Source organism: Pogonomyrmex barbatus, unplaced genomic scaffold, assembly GCF_055798465.1.
Source record: "Pogonomyrmex barbatus isolate J1 unplaced genomic scaffold, ASM5579846v1 scaffold11, whole genome shotgun sequence".
Taxonomy (NCBI): Eukaryota; Metazoa; Arthropoda; class Insecta; order Hymenoptera; family Formicidae; genus Pogonomyrmex; species Pogonomyrmex barbatus.
In genome coordinates this window covers 1,437,787-1,458,444 of record NW_028297107.1, presented here as the reverse complement: position 1 = coordinate 1,458,444, position 20,658 = coordinate 1,437,787, and the positions used below count along the sequence as shown (strand labels likewise).

The window sequence follows — 20,658 nt, the reverse complement described above, 5'->3', positions numbered from 1 at the left end:
TCCTTATTTTTGTCGCACGCGAGATGCTCTCTCCTATCGATCGCGGACTATTCGAGGATCACTTTGCGATCGCGTTTCTTCAAAGGCGGGTAGCTAGTCGGTTGCTAGTCTAGCAACCTGTGTCGACCGAGCACACCGAGCAAATAGTTTTTTTTTTCCCCTCTCCCGGGTATTTCGTATTTTCTCCCGGGGTCGCGCAAATCGAATAATCTCGCGAGAGGAATCCAAAGGAAATTTCCATCTCAGATATTTCTCAATATTTTCGATAAAACGTAGACGCACGAATATCGCGTTTCGAATATCAATGCTCGCTCGATTTGTATCGGGAAGCGAGCCAAAACAGCCTGATAGACAGCCTTAAACATCGCGGTAATCAATGAGGATCATATTTCGGTTGTGACGCTAGAATTCGTTCAGCGTGCAGTTCGCTACATAAATTAACATTCTATTCTTATCTAACGCCGTACTAAATAAATGTTTAAACGGGCAGTTAAATGGCAATATAGACGTCGCGAGGGGGAGGGGGGGGGGCGAAAAATAATCAGAGTGAGATAGTCGAGAGCACATCGTCGCGTGATCGTCGCTGCACGCGAACCAACGAATTCCCTGCGAATTCGAAAGCACGAGGGAGTTCGCAGAAAACCACGTTTGTATACCGTGACAAGAAACTTACGGCGTTCTCGTCGAAGACTCTGAAGACGAGGGAGGCGAACTTTGACGGGTCACCCTGGGGGAAGAACTGCTTGTAGATCTTTATGAAGCCCTAAAATCACGCGAGCGTCATGTACATCACGAGCTTTTTACTCGCTATTGATTATTGCGGGTGATTAACCTTTTCCTCCGCTATTGTTGTCACGGGACATATGATTAATGTACGTCCCGTTCTTGAGTATCACATCCATCGCTATTTATATCAATTTAATTTTTTGCTTCGTGCTGTTTATATTGCAAACAATGTTTTTCTGAACGGGACAAAAAGGAAAGGGTTAATATAATTTAAATATATTCGATAATGCGTACCTGTTCTGTTAGCAATCCATCGGGGCAATCCTTGAGGAATCCTTTGTGCCTAATGTAAGATAACTTTTATATAAATAATTATTTGAAGCACGATTATCTGCTATCAATAATAATTATAAATTACGAAAGAACTCTTTAAATTCCACATCCACTTTAATAGTATTCAATTTAAATTGGTAAATTAAATAAATTTTCTCGTGAATTATTTTCTTCAGCAATTATTCGGTGGAATCTTTAATCATCCTGTCCAAGTTCGAGTAAGTTCGTATAATTTGCTCATTGCCGGAGTCAAACTTACCATTGACGAATCTCCTTCTCGGTGACTGAAACAGAAACAAGAAGGGACATTTGGAATGGAGTAATTAATTATCGTGCGACGTGTGTACAGCGAGATCGAGTTATTCCGCGCGTGAAAAGTGCCCGGCAAGAAAAAGCACGACGGAAAGAGTCGTTGAGAGAGCGAGACGGAGAATTATTGTTCTCCGATGCTCGCCAGGCTCGTATCAACTGGCCGTGTGATTTACTGCACGACGGAATTTACTCGGTAAATTCAGTACGGAGGTACGTGTCACTGAAAAATTGTCCCGTGAAAACGATCAAATTTTTATACGAGTACACGAGTGAGTGGGTGGTCCGAATCGTTTCTACCCAAGGACGTAGAGTAGGGCATTACGTTTTCCTTCACCGTTATTTCGACGGACGTAACACAAAAATTCCGAGTAACGGTGACTGATTAAAAAAAGAAAATCCCCATTCGGTAAATTGAATTTGCGCGAAGGGGGAAACCGATATCGCCGCGAAAGACAATCGATAATGGCAATTGTCCCCCTAAGACGGATGAGTGCCGCTGAAATAAGAAAAGTTTTCCTTCGAATCCCTGTATTTAAACGGATGGATTTACTCAATGTTTCTTTTTTTATGATCACGATCGGAAAAAACTGGAAAAATAGAAGGGAGATTAGCGTGGATTTCTAAATGTCGAGTTATGCAGAACGTGCTTATCAAAGCGCATTTTTTGATCGGAGGGAACGCGATGAAAAATATTGCTATAGACGTGCGAAAAAGTGCACATGTGCGAAATGGATTTTTTTACACCTCTGAAACGCGTGCTTCAAAGCGAGCGAGAAAATTTTATTTTTTTTTAGAAAAATATTTTATTGAAATTGCAACTTAATTGATCACCAAATGGTAGATTACCCTCTAAAGTACACGTGCCGTGAGTAAAGCGCTTTGCTTCGAACGTCAGCTGAACCGAATGTGTTGTGGTAGAACGAAGGAAAGGACAAAGGGTAAAGGGCGTAGAAGACGCGAACGCTCGGGATCGATAGAATTACGAGAGAACATGAAGAGTTTTGTGGTTTTATATGGTAATCTTGCGTCGTTCCGAGTATACCATTAGCTTTCGCAAACAGCGCAGCGAAACTTCCCGATTTCATGCGAGAAGAACTCTAACCATCCATCCGGGATATCACGTGATCTCATGCTTGTCTAATCAGGATATTATCCCGATCGCGGTACTTTCGCCTAACTAAATCTTTCCCGTTCCGCGGAACTAAGAAAAATATACGAGAAGTCTCTCGATATCGCGACGCTCCCGGGACAGATTGTTTTCGCGGGATATTTTTGTCTGCGCGAAAAATAAAATCGTTTTTTCATTAAATTGAATTGCGCCTCCGGACTTTTGGCAAATCAAGCATCGAATGTAGCGTGTAATCACGCGGAACAGATCGATTGTCGGGCAAGGGCCGATTGTGAGTACGCGAGTGTGCGAAATGATCGTTATTTCGCGGGGTTGACAGGAATTGCCAGATCCGATGGTCGACTGAAATATTCCTATAACCATGCAAATGAGTTCGACGTGGGCGGTTTTGTCGGCGGAACCGTTTCGGTCGTATCGACTCCCTCGAGATTTCACGCAACGCCACGGAAAAAGCTTGTTTAAACTTAAATTATCGATACAGTCCAACGCGCAACACGACTGTGAACATTGGGAAATATTCTCTTCATGTTGCTCTTTTCTTACCGGACTTCTCGTATCGGTCAGTTTTGCGATTAACCGCCAGTTCCGCTGATATCTCTCTCGAGGGATATTAGTCTCGCGTTTATCTCGCAAGTACGATCGAACACTTTGCGATTTCCGACATGAAACCATCAAGAGAGTTCATCAAGAGAGTTTGATAACTATATATATGAACGGAACGTATGCAATGAGTCACGCGACTTTGCGAATTCAATTAAAATGAAAATTCTCTCGCGAAAATTTTCACGCGATTGATTTGTGGTGGATATTCGGAGCGACACGCCGGAACTGACACGTCGGTTCTCCCCGTTTAATTATTCGCGTAGCAAAGTTGCCAGTAGCAAACTGAGGCCGTTTTATAGCCCCTGTTCAAACGTTTAATTTTCGCGAAGCATAAAAATACTACCTCGACCGCAGTGCTTGTGTACCTACGTGAATTATATTTTGCAAACGTGTGAGTTGTCGTGCGAACGCTTTTGATACACTCGAATCTGCTAATTGCTTCCAAGTCATCAGGCTTAATTGGGCGTAGTTACTGGACTTAGGACCGATCGAATTGTATCGAGTTGTGTGTTCTTGTACGACTTAATTCACTTTCATTACTTTCCGCCTTTCTCGCATTTAAATCCCTCGATATCTTCTCCGCTGCGAATTTTTTTCTCAAATAGAAAAACAAATATACTCCAAATAATACGATCCACTTTATTCGTGTTAATTAGTACAAATACGAAGCGAGGATTAGTCGCGACATAGAGAATGTCGTGGTATTTATCATTTAAATATGAAATTACTTTACCGCGGTACGTGCGCATTTAATTGTTCTACTGAAAATCAATTGCACAATTGCATTATAGAGAATGCAAATTTTAGGAGATATTGTGCAAAGCATTAAACATACTGTTGGCTATACGCTATTGCGTTACATATTACATTGTGCATTTCAATGATCGATCATATAGTGAACGATGCAAAGCTATATAAAAGATTATAAAAGATGATAAAAATAGCGAATAGCGATTTGTTTTTAATTGCAATGCTTCAATCAAGAGCATTTTGAGAATTATAGTGACGATTGTGTGCGCATTTTAGAAAACGATCAAAAAAGATTTGTGAATATTTATTTTCATTCTAAAATATTAATGACAACGGATAAAACGGGTGAGTTAAAAATTGTATCTCTTAAAAATGAGAGTTAACTTTTAAATGAAAACTTCTGTCATAATTATCAACTTAATTTCTTCAAGATGCCATTTATTAAGTTTCTGCTCTTATCATCTCATTTGCCAACGGAAAATGAGAAAATAACTCAACGTAGTTTAATTTCTCAAGACTTTTAGTTAAAAACTGGTTTTCCTCCGTTTCGCACGGTTCAGAAAATAGTGTGTGGACAGTAGATTTTTAAATTTCTTTAGATATGTTCTCTCGTTATTTCGCTCATACAAATATTTTCCCATTTCTCTTTCTCTTTTCATTCGGTAATAACCTCCGGGAGTTACTTTCCTCAGGCACATTTTCCATTGCCACAAGCACAAGTTTTTCTAATCTGCGGCTCAACGACACTCGTAAGAGAGAAAACTGTCGCACTAAGAGGTAGGAGGAGGGGGTCGTCCGTCGCAGAAATTCAGTGATATTGCTGTCACCACCTCTGTCGTTACATGTTAACGTAATCTCAGCTTATTTTCCAGCGGTTGAGTCAGATTGGCGTTTTTTTCCTGCCGCCCGTCTCGTTCGCGTACACCGCTCATCCCGGTGAAAGTCGAAACTGTCGAATCAATCGACGCGTGCTTGGCAAAGCCGACACGATATTCCTTCGCTTACAAATACATTTCATATTCGCACGTCATATTTTCCGTTCGCAGTGTGTTCGGAAAAGACGCGCGTATGAGCGACGAGACGGCGAGTGCAAATCGCGTCGGTTTGCCAAATATCGGAAGGATTTGCGTCGGGGCTCGATGAATTTTTAAACAGCATATAAAACAGATGTATAAACGCGCAATATTGCGCGGCTGCATTCAGTACTCTGAGAGAGAGAGAGAGAGAGAGAAACACGAGGCTGTGTTTAATCGCATGCCGTAAGTACGATGCACGAGTCTTGAATTAATGCCGCGGAGCTCGGCTTCCCTCATGCTTCGCCGTTATTCAAATTTGCTGTTTCACCAGGGGAATGCTTGCCAACCGACTGTCAGGCCGGGTACGAGGCATTTATCAAAATGACTGCTTTAAACACGGCTATTCTTATTTTAGGGACGCAGACGTTTACACGCGGCGTTGTGTCATCTTCTCAGATACATGTATTACTCGCGCTTTATTTCTTTCGCAGGTAAATAGATAACCGATGTATGATGTACTATTTAAAGAATGGAACTATGACTCTCGCAAAACTCGAGTTTTTACTAATAAAAATATATCAATATATTTATAATAATATATTATAAAGATGTATTAAGTGAATAAAAGTTAAATAAATAAATAATCAATTTTTTAATTTGGTATTCATTAGATATTTCAAATTCATTAAATGTACAGATAGTTATATATTGCTTTTCAAATATTTTAAATAGAAAAGCTAACATTTCGCGATAATTCGAATACTGATGAAATTTTTATAGGGCTTTCAGAAATATGACACTTTTACGAAATATATCATTTTTATTCGCAATTTATGAGATACAAAAAACAAATGTATAAAAATAATGTTCGTAAAAGTAGAATTAACTTGAGATACTTTAATTTGTGGAGTTCCAAGTCCATTTAATCATTCGAAATGGTGGTATCAGTAGATAAAAGAAAAAGCAGAGGGCAGAGGGTGAAGCCGTAGGAGTGCGCCTTTTCAAATAGTTGCTCCGAAAACTCATCTCGATATATACCGCCTTTATCCCACGAGAACGCAATCTCTTATTTTCCCGGTGAAGGCAAGGGAATCCCCGTCGCCGACTCATTGCTGAATTCCGATTGATCGATCGGCCCGATCCTCTCGAATAAAATACATCCCGTAGCTCGGAAGCCAGCGCTCCTCGAGCTATGCGCGAGTTTTATTAGCTAGTCGGTCGGATAATAGCAAAAAAAAAATTGTACGAAAATTTGCGAAAAAAACACTTGATCTGATAGCGATCCATTTTTCACGATAGCGATCCGTTCTCTCTATTCCGATGGATGCGGGATAACGTAGGCATTTTCTTTTCGCTTTTGACCTCGAGTCGATTGTCTTTCTCGGTGTATTTCTCGCAGACCACGCTGTTCTTTACGAGCGGAAGTGGCGGCGGCGAAATAAAAGAAGCATAAAAACTTTTGCAAGGAAAACCAGTTCCGATCGAGCAATTTTGATCCGGCGGCAGATTTATTTTTCAAGAGGTTACATCGATTTCAGAAAATGGTTCGAGGAATTGTTCGTTTATGAATTGTTCGTTTCGCTCGCGTGTTTTCTAAAGCAGCAATTTAAAACACAATTAAATTTTAATTTTACATTTATCGTCGAAATTTATCGGGTATGTCGAACGATCAAGTTTCGGATCGCTCGCTCGCTTTACAATTATTGCGGAATTTCGTGGTTTGTTATCGTAACTTCGTGCGATTAAAGGGTGGTGATGAGAAGCAAGGCAGACACGTAGCTCGAAAATGGGGAGCACAGCCGGTGGGAGAGCGCGGATAATTGCGTAACTTTTTAGCTGTCGCGTGTGACGCTCTTCTTCGCCCATAATCGCTCGTAAAAGTCCAAAAAGTCCTCGTCCTCTTCGACCGCGCGTTAAGAAGTCTCCAGAAACTGTCGGGTCGTTAATTAGAATAGCTCTCGAAAACTTCACCGTCGGGATGCGCGCGATGAGAGACAGAGATGGGAAAACTTTCCAACAGCCACCATGTCAACGGTTGTCGCATGCAAAAGGCGATCACTCTAAAAGTCTACGACGGACCTCTGTCCTTCCTTAAAGTCTCGTTAATCCGGGACCGGGGTTGCGAGAGATGTAATTTACGCCTCAGAGAGATAATCGAAAAGCCATTACCCCCCTTCCCCCCCCGTTTTGTGCTGAGTCACCGGAATTATTAATAAGTTTCCTTCTCAGCTAATTAGAACGAATTATTGTTAATTGGTGTTACGACTTCAAACTTTGGTAATGAAGGGATGAAATATTGCGGTGTATATGTCTCTCTGAAAATACCGAAGAAAAAAACAAAATTATAAACAGCATGTATAAACAATGACAATTTATGGACATGAATGAATTGTAAAATAGCTTGCACAATCGTGTGGAAAAAAAATTGCTCGTTTATTCTGGGATTAACGATTAACGCGTTAAATGCAACCATTATACGCTCAATATATATCACTACTCTTTTATTTTATCACCTTTTATGCGAGAATTTTTGACAGACCGGATATAATGGCTTTAATGGATTAAATTTTCAGTCATTACGCGCAATCTTTAATTCATATTTGACTAACAAAAAAATATTCAAAGGGCATAGGAGAGTAGACGGACGTTTATTGCGTATAGAGATAAATCATGTAATTCGTTATATACGTATCCATGTATGCATTTTGAGAAATTAATTCCCAATTAAGTTTAAAAGCAGAAGCGACGAGAGAAGATCGATAAAACAATTTGCGCAGGAGTGCGATAAAATCCATCGTGTTATAGACAAAAATTACACATTTGCTGAAGTTCTCCAATAGCTCGTTCAAAAAAAAAAAAAAAAAGGAAAAAAAGAAAAAATTTTTTCCCCTCGATGAAAAAAATTGCGTTTCTCCTTTTTGACGCACGGAGGTGTGCGGCATGCGGTTCGTTTAAAAGGGTATAATGCGGACGGGAATGCTCGGTCGTTGCAAAATATGCGTCGTCGTAATACGCGCGATAACGTAAGCTTCTCCGCCGGGGATATACAACGCCTGGTTGCACGTAAATGCGAATCCGCCGTGGCTGCACACACTGCACTGTGTATGTGCAGGTATACATTTTCTGTTTGCACACACGCGAAGGCACACGATGAACGATTGCGCAAATACGACGGACGCGCCCGGCGATGCGGCGACGCGACGATACGACGGTAACTTTGCCATGTATACGTCTGTATGTGTGTGTGTGTGTGTGTGTGTGTGTGCATGTGCAAGAGAGAGAGGTGGGGGAGGGGGAAGAATTTCGGGATATTATGCACGCAAGTGCAAATACAATTTATACACGGATAGTCGTTACGTTTACGAGTTTGCGCATACGTCGCCCGCCACCGCCACTCGCTCGAACAACGTAATTGGAACGGACTGAGCGTGGAGTATAAAGGATTAACTTTCGAAGTTTCGCGTGTTCTTGTTCGGAGATGTGGACCCAAGTTTTAACGGGTTATCGCAACTCATTGCTGATTTAAGTCCCTGCAACGTATATTGCAACGGCAGTCCGCGAGGAAGTCCGTTATCTCACCCTCGCGGCTCTTTGTGATTCGGGATTAATGCAGTCCTCTTCGTTTACGAGCGCTCTTTCGCGAACGTGAGAGAGAGAGAGAGAGAGAGTCGGAGGTGCTCTTCGTCGCTGTGTCGAATCGCGCAATTTTATCTTATCGTGAGAAGACACAGCTGGGACTCTCGGTCGAGCGTTTAAATTCCGTGCGCTGATCGCCATCGGCGAATGATGATCCTAACTCCCGATGCGATGCTCGAGCGGGTGGCGAGTTTGGTCGGCGGATGACCGAATCTATTCATTTCCGGCGGAATTCAATTTCCACGCGAACGTTATCGAGGACCGCACCTCCTAGGTCTAGGTGCAGACTGCGGATCCGTCGCCGGCGCGTTTCAGCCTCCTATCGTCGCCCGCTATCCTCGGCATCGACAATTTGCGACGCGGCCGTTCCGCTTATTCGATGCACGTGCACGTGCGTAATAACGCCTCCGCAATAGAGATAAAATTACACCGATAATCGGCGTCGTGCTGTTACGTCGACCGCCGTCGAAAATGACGATGACAATGACGATGGCGATGACGAAAAATCGTCGACGAGAGAGCGGAGTCACCCCTGTTATTAGTGAACCATTACTTCTCGAGTACTCAACATATCTTGTACTCGGCGGGGAGAGTACTCCACTTTTGATGCTTCGTTCTCGTACTCGTTTTGACTAAGAGGATCCGTAAATAATTTATCTCGTGCTAGGTAATATACCGCTCGGGATAGTTCACAACTTTTTAGCATAATTTTAATCATATTATTATTAATACAGCTTCCGTCGGGAATATTTTAACTGTACATTCCAATTTGTGTATATCCATCCCAACATGACAGTAATAAACGAAAAAGTAGTTGAACCGATTGAGCGTAAATTGTACTCGCTAAATAGTTTTCCTCTAATTAATTCCGATATAGAATGGATATTTTTTTTAATTTAATATTTTTTAATTTCAACAATTAAATAATTTTGAAATAATTTACCTTTATCGCGCGAGAAGGAGAAGGAAGATTGTGAATCTTTGAATCGAGTTTCGAGCTCAGTAAATCGATTTCGCGAACAGGCATTTTGCAGTTCCGTGTATGTTTGAAACAACTGATTACAAAGTGCATTTTAATAGAACGCTTGAATTAACACAGCGTCGTCCCGGATGTAACACGATCGAATCCGGCGGAACGCATTGTGAACGTATTGCGATGCACCACCGAGAATATGGTAACGAGTTGTGCGTACTATTTACGCGGGCGCAATTGGGGCGGTATTTTGCGCAATCGTGTAACACAATTGCGACGATATCTCACCGCGTTGATAGAAGCGAATTGAATTAAATTTTGACGACTTTCGCGCTTACTACAATTTTTGCGCGCAATAAACTCGCGCGTCGGACAGGAAAACGCGCGTCTCTGATGCGTTTTATTATATTATTCCGTAATAAAATGTCGCCGCGGCGGAGGTATGACAGTTACACGCGGTATGTCGTGCAAATTAAATTTCTAGTCGCTCGTACGCGGTACGGTTTAGTGATACATTGAATCTCTCACGTATTATTAGCAAAAAGCGAGAAATGAGGAATATCACAAAAAGCTTTTGTTCCCCTCGCGGAATATTGATGCGGATACACATATATTTTCTACTTTTTTTTTTTTTTTTTTTTTTTTTGTTACGCGATTATGGCTAACGAATGCTCCGTGGTATGCGATCCTAATTATCATTAGGCAATAATTTATTTATTAGAATCGTTTGAACAATAGTTCAATAACTCAATAACAGACTCAATAACAATGGCAAATAAATTAATAATTAGTTAACGATCTATCTACGAATAATGAATAATGAGTAAAGTTAATTAATGATTAATAATTAATTGAAACCGCCGTTCGTCTCGCTTCGGGATCGCGTGTACGTCAAACACACTGTGAAATCCCTCGCTAATGTGCTAATTCCTTCGCTGATTTAGCATGAGCGTGCAAGACAAACACGCCTGAGATTCACAGATCGATAAATCGGCGAGGCGCGTCTACGTGCTGATTCTCGCACGTTGTGTCTTACGTCCTTCTCCCTCTCCTCCCGCTTCGTCTCCTCATGCAAGTCCAATTACTGGGATAACGCGGCTTTGACAGACGGTGGAGATGCGCGTCACGGTTCAAGCTTCCGTGCGGCACGAGACATCGCCATTGTCTCGAAACGCGACAAGACAGCGGCACGCATCGCTCTCGCACGCGTAAGAAGCGAAATGTAGATGCCGTAGAGAGAGTTGCGATTTTTAATCTTCCCCTTTCAATCTCTTTTTAATGGCAGCGAGAGACCGACCGAGTCGAGCTTGCGCGATTTATTGGAAAAAAAAAAAAAGAAAAAGAATGCGGTACGCCGCATTTTTTTAATTTTCAAAATTAAATCCTAGCGTTTGCGAACGAGCGAAACCGCAAGAACTTTCGAACGGAGAAGTGTTGCACGGGACAGCAATCGTTCACAATTAATAATTTGATATTTGTAACATATTCCTCTCGTGTTTGTAAACATTGCGACTGAATGCAGAGAGTGTCGAGTGTAAAATAGGATAAGGGTGATTACTGTAGCGTTAATTAACGCACGTAATCCTGCATAACTGTTGTATCGTATCCGAGTTTATTAATATTTTTCACTCGCTGAAAGCGATCCGTAACGTATAAATATGCCGCGTAGGGAGTGCCAAACAAAATATCGGATTATTCCGGAGTATTAATTAACGTGCGTAATTAGCCGTGTTTTTCCGGTCAGCTCGTGTCAATGTGAATGAGTATCTTCAAGTGGCAAACATTTGGTGAGCTTGTTTATTACAATTTCAACTGGTTATTATTATGCTTTCACCGTATCACTATTATTATATCAAATTATCAAAACCATATAAATTTATATTATATTAATAATTATTTGTGCGATGATTCGATATTATTGCAAGTTTCGTGGTTTAGCTCGCAATTGCTTTATCGTTTGCGGTGCTTCCTCATGAATCAAATGAAGGAAAATATGATTTATTTCTGATCGATAAATCGACGATGTGGACACACATTCGAAAGTGCGTGGGGCTTCAAATACTCATCCTTCTTACATTTTTACGTACATTTTCTTTCATACGTTCCTAAATAAAACTTGGCTGTTGGAATAAATTATTTCCGCTACGATAGATGTTTCGCATTTGCTGTAATGTCTAAAAAAAAAAAATCTACTTAAAGAGAATGGAAAACATAGCAGAAATAATAGCCATAACTTTGTAAGAGGATCTACGAATTCGCTCGTTCGTTCGTTCTATTAAATTGTCCGTCACCCTTATTCTTCTTATCTTCATCTTCCACTCTTGGCATAAAAATGAGAATTGTGTTTGCGCGGTCATGGCGGAGCGTGGAAAGGGAATTCTAAGAAAAAGTAAAGAGACGACCGAGGCGCCGAGACTTAGCCCGGCCCATCTATATTCCATTTTCTTAGAATAAAGAGCTATCGTACTTATTCCATCAACGCCGGAGTGCACCGTGTCTTCTGATTTTACTGAAGTCACTCGGGAACATGATAGCAGGCGTATACCGCGATACGTTCGAGCAATCGGAAAAAAATCTCTCACGCGAGTTCCATTTCGTGGGTAAAATTTCAAAAATAGATGCACTCTATATACCCGAGTTCAACGATTCAACGATTTCTATTATTTCTGACTACAAAAGAAAAAAAAATTTACATCAAGATTTTCTCTGCAGCGCACGCCACTAATTAGCATCGCATCGTTGTATAGGAAAACTTTTTTCTCTGATGCTTTTTATATCGATGAGTTTTAGGTAATTTTCAAAAAATATGTAATTAAAGAGAAATATATTTCGGTAACTTTTTTGATAATATCTCGCATTACTGAAATTTTCATAATATTCGCCTATAGCATAATTTTTATAAGTGCTTGATTTTAAATCCTGTATGCGAGCACGATACATATATTGGATTTTAAATAGATTTATCTGTCTTCTGTAAAAAGTGGCAAAATTGAATTATTCTCATTAAAAATTATTCTCAAAATCGAAGAAAAAATATAACGATACGTTGTTCTTTGAAAGCTCACGGGAATATACTCGCAATGAAAGGATCGAATCCCCTCAGGTAACAACTGGGTTAACGCGTAATATAAAAATGGATAATATTTTTCGTGCCACTGCCGTGCCACGTTTTAAATATCAAACGTAAACGGAGAAAAAAATACGACTGCATTTTCTGCATTTCCTAAAAGACCTAGGACGGCGACAGCCATCTTAAATTGTCCGTAACTCGCAATCCTCCAGTCGAGTGTATCATGCTTTTATGCTCCATGCGAAACCGAGGCTCGCAAAATCGAACGTGTTCAGCATTTCATTCATTCAGAATATTACCCGTACGGAACATGCACGGTCACTGGTACTCGACCATCTTTAGATTTTATGGCTAATAAAAATCACTTCCATGTTCGTAAAATATTAGAATTAATCGCTAATAATTTGTTTTACTTTGCTTGCCTAGCTTCTTCTTGTTAGAAGCAAAAGCAAAAAACTTATAGTGTTATAAATTCTAACGTAAGAAATTATTTTAAGAGACACTAGATTTTTAAAATGATCAAAAAATTTATTTTTAATCTTTAATAAATCCTAAAACAATCTTTTAGAAGTATTTCGCTGAAGTAAAAAAATATTAAAAATTTTAATGTTATTAAAAAAATAAAACATTTTGTCACAGTAAAATTTGTTATAAAAACTTTGAACGCATTTTTCTCGAAGTTTTATTACATTTTCTGAAGACCAGTAATGAATTTTGACATGTTTTTTTTAATACTTGTAATTAAATTTTCTACAAATCAAATTTCAATGTTACAAAAAACTTTTATTTGCTTAAAAAATATGCAAAAAAGGCAAAAATTGTTTAAAATTAGTTTTTCAAGTGGCAATCAATAAATAATTTTTTTTATTTTAAAAGTTAATAAATAATTGAGAGAGAAAATGCTTTAACCTTATAAATTATGCATTAGGATTATTAAATCATATAAAACCATAATTGTAATCTTTTCATCACTATATTCTAATAAACAAGTTTTCCTACAATTTCAAATGTATTATATTTTTCATAAATTTATATAAAAGCTATTATTAAAAAGTAAATTTACTTATACTTGTGAAGTAATTAATTATCCTTTTCTTTTCTCAAAAATCTAATTCTTTCAATAAAGCTTTTATTATTCTTTTGTTATTCTTCTTCCATCGCATATAGATCATATTTTGTGATCATATTTTTAAACAAGATGTTGTGACATCTTTTTTACGTAATAATAGGATGACTTAATGGCCGATACGTTAATGAGTAAAGTGATTGCTCTTTCAGATTCGTAGAGAATAATAGCTAAGATTTTTCGGTACATTCGATAGATATTTAATTAACGTTATCGGGCAATTCTATGTAAAGACATGCTAACGTCTTTCGCGTTATAAACCGCTTTTGCCGTCGTTCGATTAAAGTCGAACGCCCGAAGATGTCTTTGACTTTTCTCTCGGTCTCGCTTGAAATACACTCATTCCACTCGTTCACGTTCATTAATCGAATTTCCCTTATCGATCGGCCGATATTGAGGCCAACTTTTTCTTCATGAGCAATCAAGCGCTTTAACATCTTATTTATTTTTATAAGATTTGATCTTATTAAGTTAAGTTAAATACTCGGAATTCTCCGGATATCTTTGAAAAGCTGATAAATATTCTCGCGTCTGTGTTGTAAATGAACAAAGCGAACTACATTTAGCGATTTTGTCGCTAATCTTTTATACAAAACTACGCCACGAATAAAACAGGCCATGAATTAAATGCGTTAAAAGTTTTTACAATCCGCGAATCTTAATCGCTTTGTTTTCTCCGACGTGAGAGGCAACAGTATTTGACATTTTCTCAGCATCAGATATTCCTTTCTGAATTACTATGACTATTTCCTTTTGCCAGGAAAAGTTATATGTACTCCATCGGATGAGATCTCTCAATATTCATCATAAAACGGTTTCCTGAATAAAAATTGTATGCCAGCGTATCCGATGCTACTAAACCTCGAGTAAAAAAACGTCAATGTATTCTCGATGCACAAGGAATTTAAGATTCCTGTAAGATAATCTCACTCTATTTCAGAATCACTGAAAAATAGAGTCATCCCATTGTAGTGATGATACCAGCAATAATTGTATTTTTAAATATTAAAAGAAAAAAGGATTTTCGATATGATGGACAATTCGAATTTTTGTTTACCACTGAATATGAACTCAAATTCGAGTCGAAATGTTTGGCACTTTTTATCAATAAACGAAGTTAAAACATGTAATTGCGCACCGTTTACAGCGCTGATTCTCATTAGCGTTACTAGTGTCCATTGTGAATTTTATTTTTATCGTCAGATATAAAAGAACGAGCAAAAACGGCACATTTCCGATTCAATTATCCCTCCAATGCAGCTTAACTCACTCGCTATAACTTACCGGCAGCGTAACGATATTTTTGTTTGGTTTAATAAAAGTCTCTTAAGCACATATAATATACCGTAAATCTCTTTTATGTATTCCACTGTATTTCACTGTAGAATGGTCTTTGCGAGTGGAGCGGCGTATCGAAATAGCTTTACCATCCGTGCGCGGTATCGGAGATGAAAACGCTGTAATGCACGAATATAGTTTCGTACAGTTTCGCGTAATCTATATACATATATGCAATACAAAGGAAATATCTGCACTCGCATATGCTCTGGTATGTGAAAAAGACACTCATGCTCTCTTACAGTTTCGCGCTTCGATATATTTCACTTTTGTTCCCCTATTTCTTTACGAAACTTCGCAACTTCGGGCGAAATTAGTCTACGACCGAATACGCCCGTCTCTGATGTATGAATCATTAACAGGACGTCCGACGGTATCAGCATACTTGGTACACGTGCGGCCATGCCCTAAAGGACCTGCGGGAGATTACGGGAACGGTCCCATAAACCATTCAACCTCGTTTGAACAAAGGGCGGATTCTCTGGGCACATCCGGTCCCTCCGCCCTAGCAGCGGCAGCAGCAGCCGGGTATCTATGGTCCCGTCCTAGATTCTAGTTCTAGCCGCGTTTCGGTGTTGTAACGAGATTACAGGGGCTGGAAATTAACATCGGGGAAATGCCGTTGCCGCGCAAGAAGTTGGGAGAAACTCGACGTCGCGCCACTCCACGCCACTCCACGCCGCGCGCTTTCGGTCGATCGAGAGAAGCGAGGAAAGGGAAGCCCGATTGCTCGATCAGTCAATTAACGCTCATTTAACGGATCGCGCCGTCGATAAATGAAATCGTTTCGACGGTGGACGAGCGATGTTTCGTTCGTTAGTTATTCGCAGTTATTCGACGTTATTCGCGCGGATATTCGATTTCGCCCGGGGGATAATTGTCGTCGGCGTTTCCCACCTTCGCGTTACGCTACGTGTGTATTTCTCAAATAAACGGAGCCGTAACTAATAATCAGTGGGATTTCGTGTCTCCTCAGTCAGTTCTACCGAGAGCGTAACCCCAAAAGACTCATCCCGCCGGGATATAACTGACGTGTAAAGGACGCGCATGCAAGAGTTTGCACTTCCCGCGCCGGCTGCTGTGTCTTCGAGAAATTAAATTAACCCTATGCCAGCTCGCACACGTGACTGAAAAATTTAAGATGAGAGCCCTTCGAAGAGCGGGTGGTCGGAAAGAAAACTGCGGGGCTATACACATGTACATACAATTTCATAAAGCATATTTCATGCTTACAACTGGTGTGTGTTACATTTTTATTTTGACGGAAAAATATATGCAATATTCCCACAACTCTTGGAAAATTTAACGACGATTTTTTATTAAACAACGTTTTTATTCACCTCACTTTTTTCGATGCTTCAATCGACTTAATTATTAAATTACTACAGTTGTTTCTTCCTTATTCCCGCAAATAAACAATGTAACGAATTATGTATGAATTTGATGAACTCGTCGATCTGTTTGCTGAAGTGACTTGAGTGTACACATTCTGCGAGCTTACAAAACTTCATGTTAGCTACTCAGAGATCGACTAAACGAAACTTTCCAATTTACTTTATTTAGATGCGGGTGGATGTAAATATCCGCGCGGTTCTGCAACTAGCAGCATTAATGTTGCTAAAGCGGAGTTTCTCAAATTAATTTCATCCACGCGGTTGCAACCAGCGGCCGGATATTTAAAAATCGCTCTCACGCGTCTCGTTATTCGGGTAAGCTGACGGACGTTTCGGAGTGGAGCTCGCGTTGCAAAACGCGAATGTCCGATAGGCGGAGCGATTACATATGTGACTGGCTAGTAATCGTCGACGTCTAGTTTGCACGCGTGTGCAAACTCCGCAAGCGCATAGGCGACGTGACGTGCACGACGAGTGAAAAAGCATCACGTGCATCGATCGTCCACCGTGACAGACAACAATCCGGGTGGACGTTTCGTAGCGGGGATAGTCGGGTAAGAATGAATAATAACCGACGACGACGACGACGACGATGACGACGACGACGGTGACGTCGTATCTACAAAGGGCGGAAAAAAGAAGCGCACGCGAACTTCAACGTATCACGTCGTTTTCATCCCGGAGGCGGGAGGGATGAGAGGGTGAAAGATGCGCGACGGACGGAGGGACGGCGGGGACCATCCAGGCAAACGTTTCCGTTCTGTCTCGCGACGGGGGGAAAAAAGGATACGACGAATCGTGGCGGTTTTAGCGCGACGCCGACGCGTCGCGGAGGCGTTTTGTCGACGCGAGCCAAGCCGGGGTATCGTCAACTTCCACGCGATATGCACGTTCGATTTTCCCGTTCCCCAATTCCCTCACGGAGAAGAGCGGGGTTAGAAATGATAAGAATAACATTTAATACGTTACTAAATAAACCAACGTGGTCGATCTTGCGGATATCGCGAACTTCTTGAAAAATTGTCGGACGCCAAACTTCCCTCGGTCGTGATTCCCGAAGAATGAAACTCCGTGACTCCGAGAATTTCTGGATGATTCATGGTCGATGTCGGGACCTCGGACGGTGAGATTTAAGCCAGGGATTGAAGTCGGCACGAAACCCGGCGAGTATTACTTCTCTCGCCCGACGGTAAGGACTTCGCTCGGACATAAAGCTGATGCGGGAAAAATGAACGGGGCGAGATGTCCGCCGTAAAAGTGCCCGCGAATTTATTATTTTCGTTGATTTTATAATGTGACGTGACATAAAATATCCAATACTCCGCATAAGAAGTGTATAAGAAAACTATAAGCAAGGACTTATATGAATAAAAGCGCGATCCTTTTCTCTTACAGCTGAACGCGAGATATTTCAATTTGTCTTGCCGGACGTGGAATAAAATAGGCAGGACGAAGTGAGTATCAGTTCGGCTTGCCTGTGACATCGACATTTTGTTTTAAATAATGTTGTAAATGCTTTCTGTGTGCGGGGGGATGATTCGCTGGAAGCTGCAGAGAAAGCCGCAGAGCAACGATGAAATTTGAAAGCAATACCGGTTTGTCCATTATGACGGTACTCCAGTTAGGTTCTGGTTGAGCAGCGAAAGCTTTTCGCGAGTAAACCGAAGACAGTTCTCGCAATTTATCGGCGAGATCCTCGCGCGTATCACGACGAAACTGAACGCGAAGTTATATACAGACAAGGAGACAAATTGCGTGCGAGGGCTTTGTCGACCGAGCGTCGGAAGCCCACGAGCGTGCGTAAGTCGCCAGCTCGTAAAAGCGTTCACATAAAGAACGTAGATCAGGGGCACTCAAGATAAATCCTCCGGGACAGGAAAAGCAAGGCACACTTTTACATCAGATAAATTAATAAGCCGTCCGTGATAACGCGGAGGTGTATCACGCGATCGCGAGAACGAAATGCTGAAACTCAAGCACGCTCCTCGTAATCGCTCGTAACGCAACGTAGCCGCGAAACATTGTTTCGCCGGACTGCCTATTGATTTTCGCGGGCAGATTAAATGGAAGTTTCCTGAGCGAGTGTATGGACGGTGTTCAACCTTACGAGAACGGTCGTAATGACGGCGAAATGTTCGTATCCGGGGCATTCACGAGCGAAATGTTAACTACGGTTCAAATTGCCATCGGCTAGTTTTATAGGGAGTGAAACACGTAATGTCCGCGTAACTTTTTTTTCTTACAGAGATATATTACCACAGTTATTACTCATTTCTTAAAATACGGTAAGTTAATGCAAGATAGATGTTGGATGAAAATATTTAGATTCAGAAAAAAATTAGTCTTAAATTAAAACGAATATTCTATATATAAAATCTGTTCTTATAAAATTTTAATCTTAATTTGATTGAATTTATTTTGATGCAAGTACTTTCGTTCAACTCAAGATTAAAAATTCTATATGAAGATTATAATATTCTTGCTTATAATATGTAAAAATATTTATACTTGCATCAATACAAATTCAATCAAATCTAAAAATTTAGGAAAATTATAATATTCTTGTTAACACACAAGAATAAAATAGTCTTGAGTTAAGATTTATGTACAGGTAAAAGTTAAGTAGAATTAAAATTATCATCATGCGTAAACTCTAAAATATTCTTACTTAAATATTACTTATTAATCATTTTCTTAATAGTCTCTTAGTGTTGAAGTGAGATTCATAAACAATGACGAAATGATAATGCCAAGCTAATAATTTTATGGTAATATTATTTTATATATTAACTATTCCTCCCGTGGCGAGGAGAGATTCTCTATTAAGGGAAATTACATGGTTAAATTAGAAACGATAAATTTGTCTTGCTATCTGAAGTTTCAGAGCTATTCGCGCAGATATGAAATGCACCGATTACAACGGTATGGAATATCGTCGATTTTATTACGATATGCTGCATAGCACATTTCATTCTACGTTCGAGTAATAATTAACAGTTATTTCAAGTGTCTTTTTCGTGAATGTGGCATTAACGAAATCGCCGCTCTTATTGCTCTCGGGATTATACCGAGTTTAATCGTGAAATCGAGTGGGATTTTCGTCGACGAACGTGGGTTTGTTTCTGCGATACAGCTTAGCTTTTTTCGGAAAATTTTGTCGTCACGTGAAAACAAAAATTTATCTACATAACGGTCTCGGATTGATTTATCAATTTGATTCATGATTATACGTAAAATGTAAATTACAATTACAATTTGGTTTACCGTACATTAAAATCCGCGTAAATTTAATTACCTTACAATACAATTAGCTTTATTGCCAGCATTAACGTTTAACTAGGGTTAATGAGCCACTTCTTTATATCCATCGCTGATATAATATCGCGTCATTATGCTGCGTAATGCTGCGATACGATAGATCAGAGAGCGACGATGAGTTCGCCGTTGCGAGCGTGACGTCACTCGTTGCGATTTTGTCGAGTTACGTGATAAGATGGGAAGCAAATATTTGTAATTGGATGATAAAATTGCTTATGCGTATAATGCATTGTTCATCGAGTTAACATTGAACATTTGAAATGAATAATTTGTCATGTCCAGCGACCTGATTAACGGGCAGAATTTTATTTGCGCGAATGCGTGACACGTTGGAAAGCTGCGGCAATTTCGATCGCGCTAAATATAATAATCGCGAATGAGGGTGCATTACGCCGCAATTAGATATTTCTCATTTATGTCAAGGGTGCCGGCATAATTTGAATTTTATCAAAGATTCCACGTGTGCCGCACTCGAACGCAGTCGTTCGCAGAACCGAGTGGGAGCTACGATCTTTGCCAAACGGCACGTTCTCCATAATTAATACTTACCGATCGTTAATTATTCGCAACATAGTTGCAGCAGAGCGGCGGCGAAGCAGTTGCAACCCGATTCTCGCACGCTTGCTCGGCGAAAGTTGAATCGGATTACCGGTATATCCAACCGAGCCTGAATTTATAATCCATAAGGACGATGGTGCCCGGATAAGGATGCATCCGTGCGTGAAATTCCTCGTGACCGGCTTCTAACGAGCTCCGTAATCCGTAATAACTCGTAATAACTTGTAGTTATTATTTCCGTAATGAGGACGCCGAATCTTTCCTGCGGACCCGTACATCTGGCAAATTCACGATTGTAATTTACCACCGTTATAGAACACGTTATCATATTATCATATTAAATCGCAACAGATATTCGGCTTGACATTCGCTGGCA

General features: G+C 40.2%; 1 protein-coding gene across 2 annotated transcripts in view; it reads right to left on the bottom strand.

Moving 5' to 3' along the window:
• The window catches only part of LOC105426892 (frequenin-2), a 48,402-nt gene that overhangs the window by 19,652 nt on the left and 8,092 nt on the right, over positions 1 to 20,658 (bottom strand). For both annotated transcript variants that reach the window (XM_089071170.1, XM_089071169.1), the window contains exons 3-5: positions 1,319 to 1,343; positions 1,021 to 1,069; positions 674 to 763 (exon numbers count right to left, since the gene is read on the bottom strand). In XM_089071170.1, the coding sequence (XP_088927296.1) occupies positions 674 to 763; positions 1,021 to 1,069; positions 1,319 to 1,343 (164 nt within the window). The remainder of the gene's footprint in view (positions 1 to 673; positions 764 to 1,020; positions 1,070 to 1,318; positions 1,344 to 20,658) is intronic.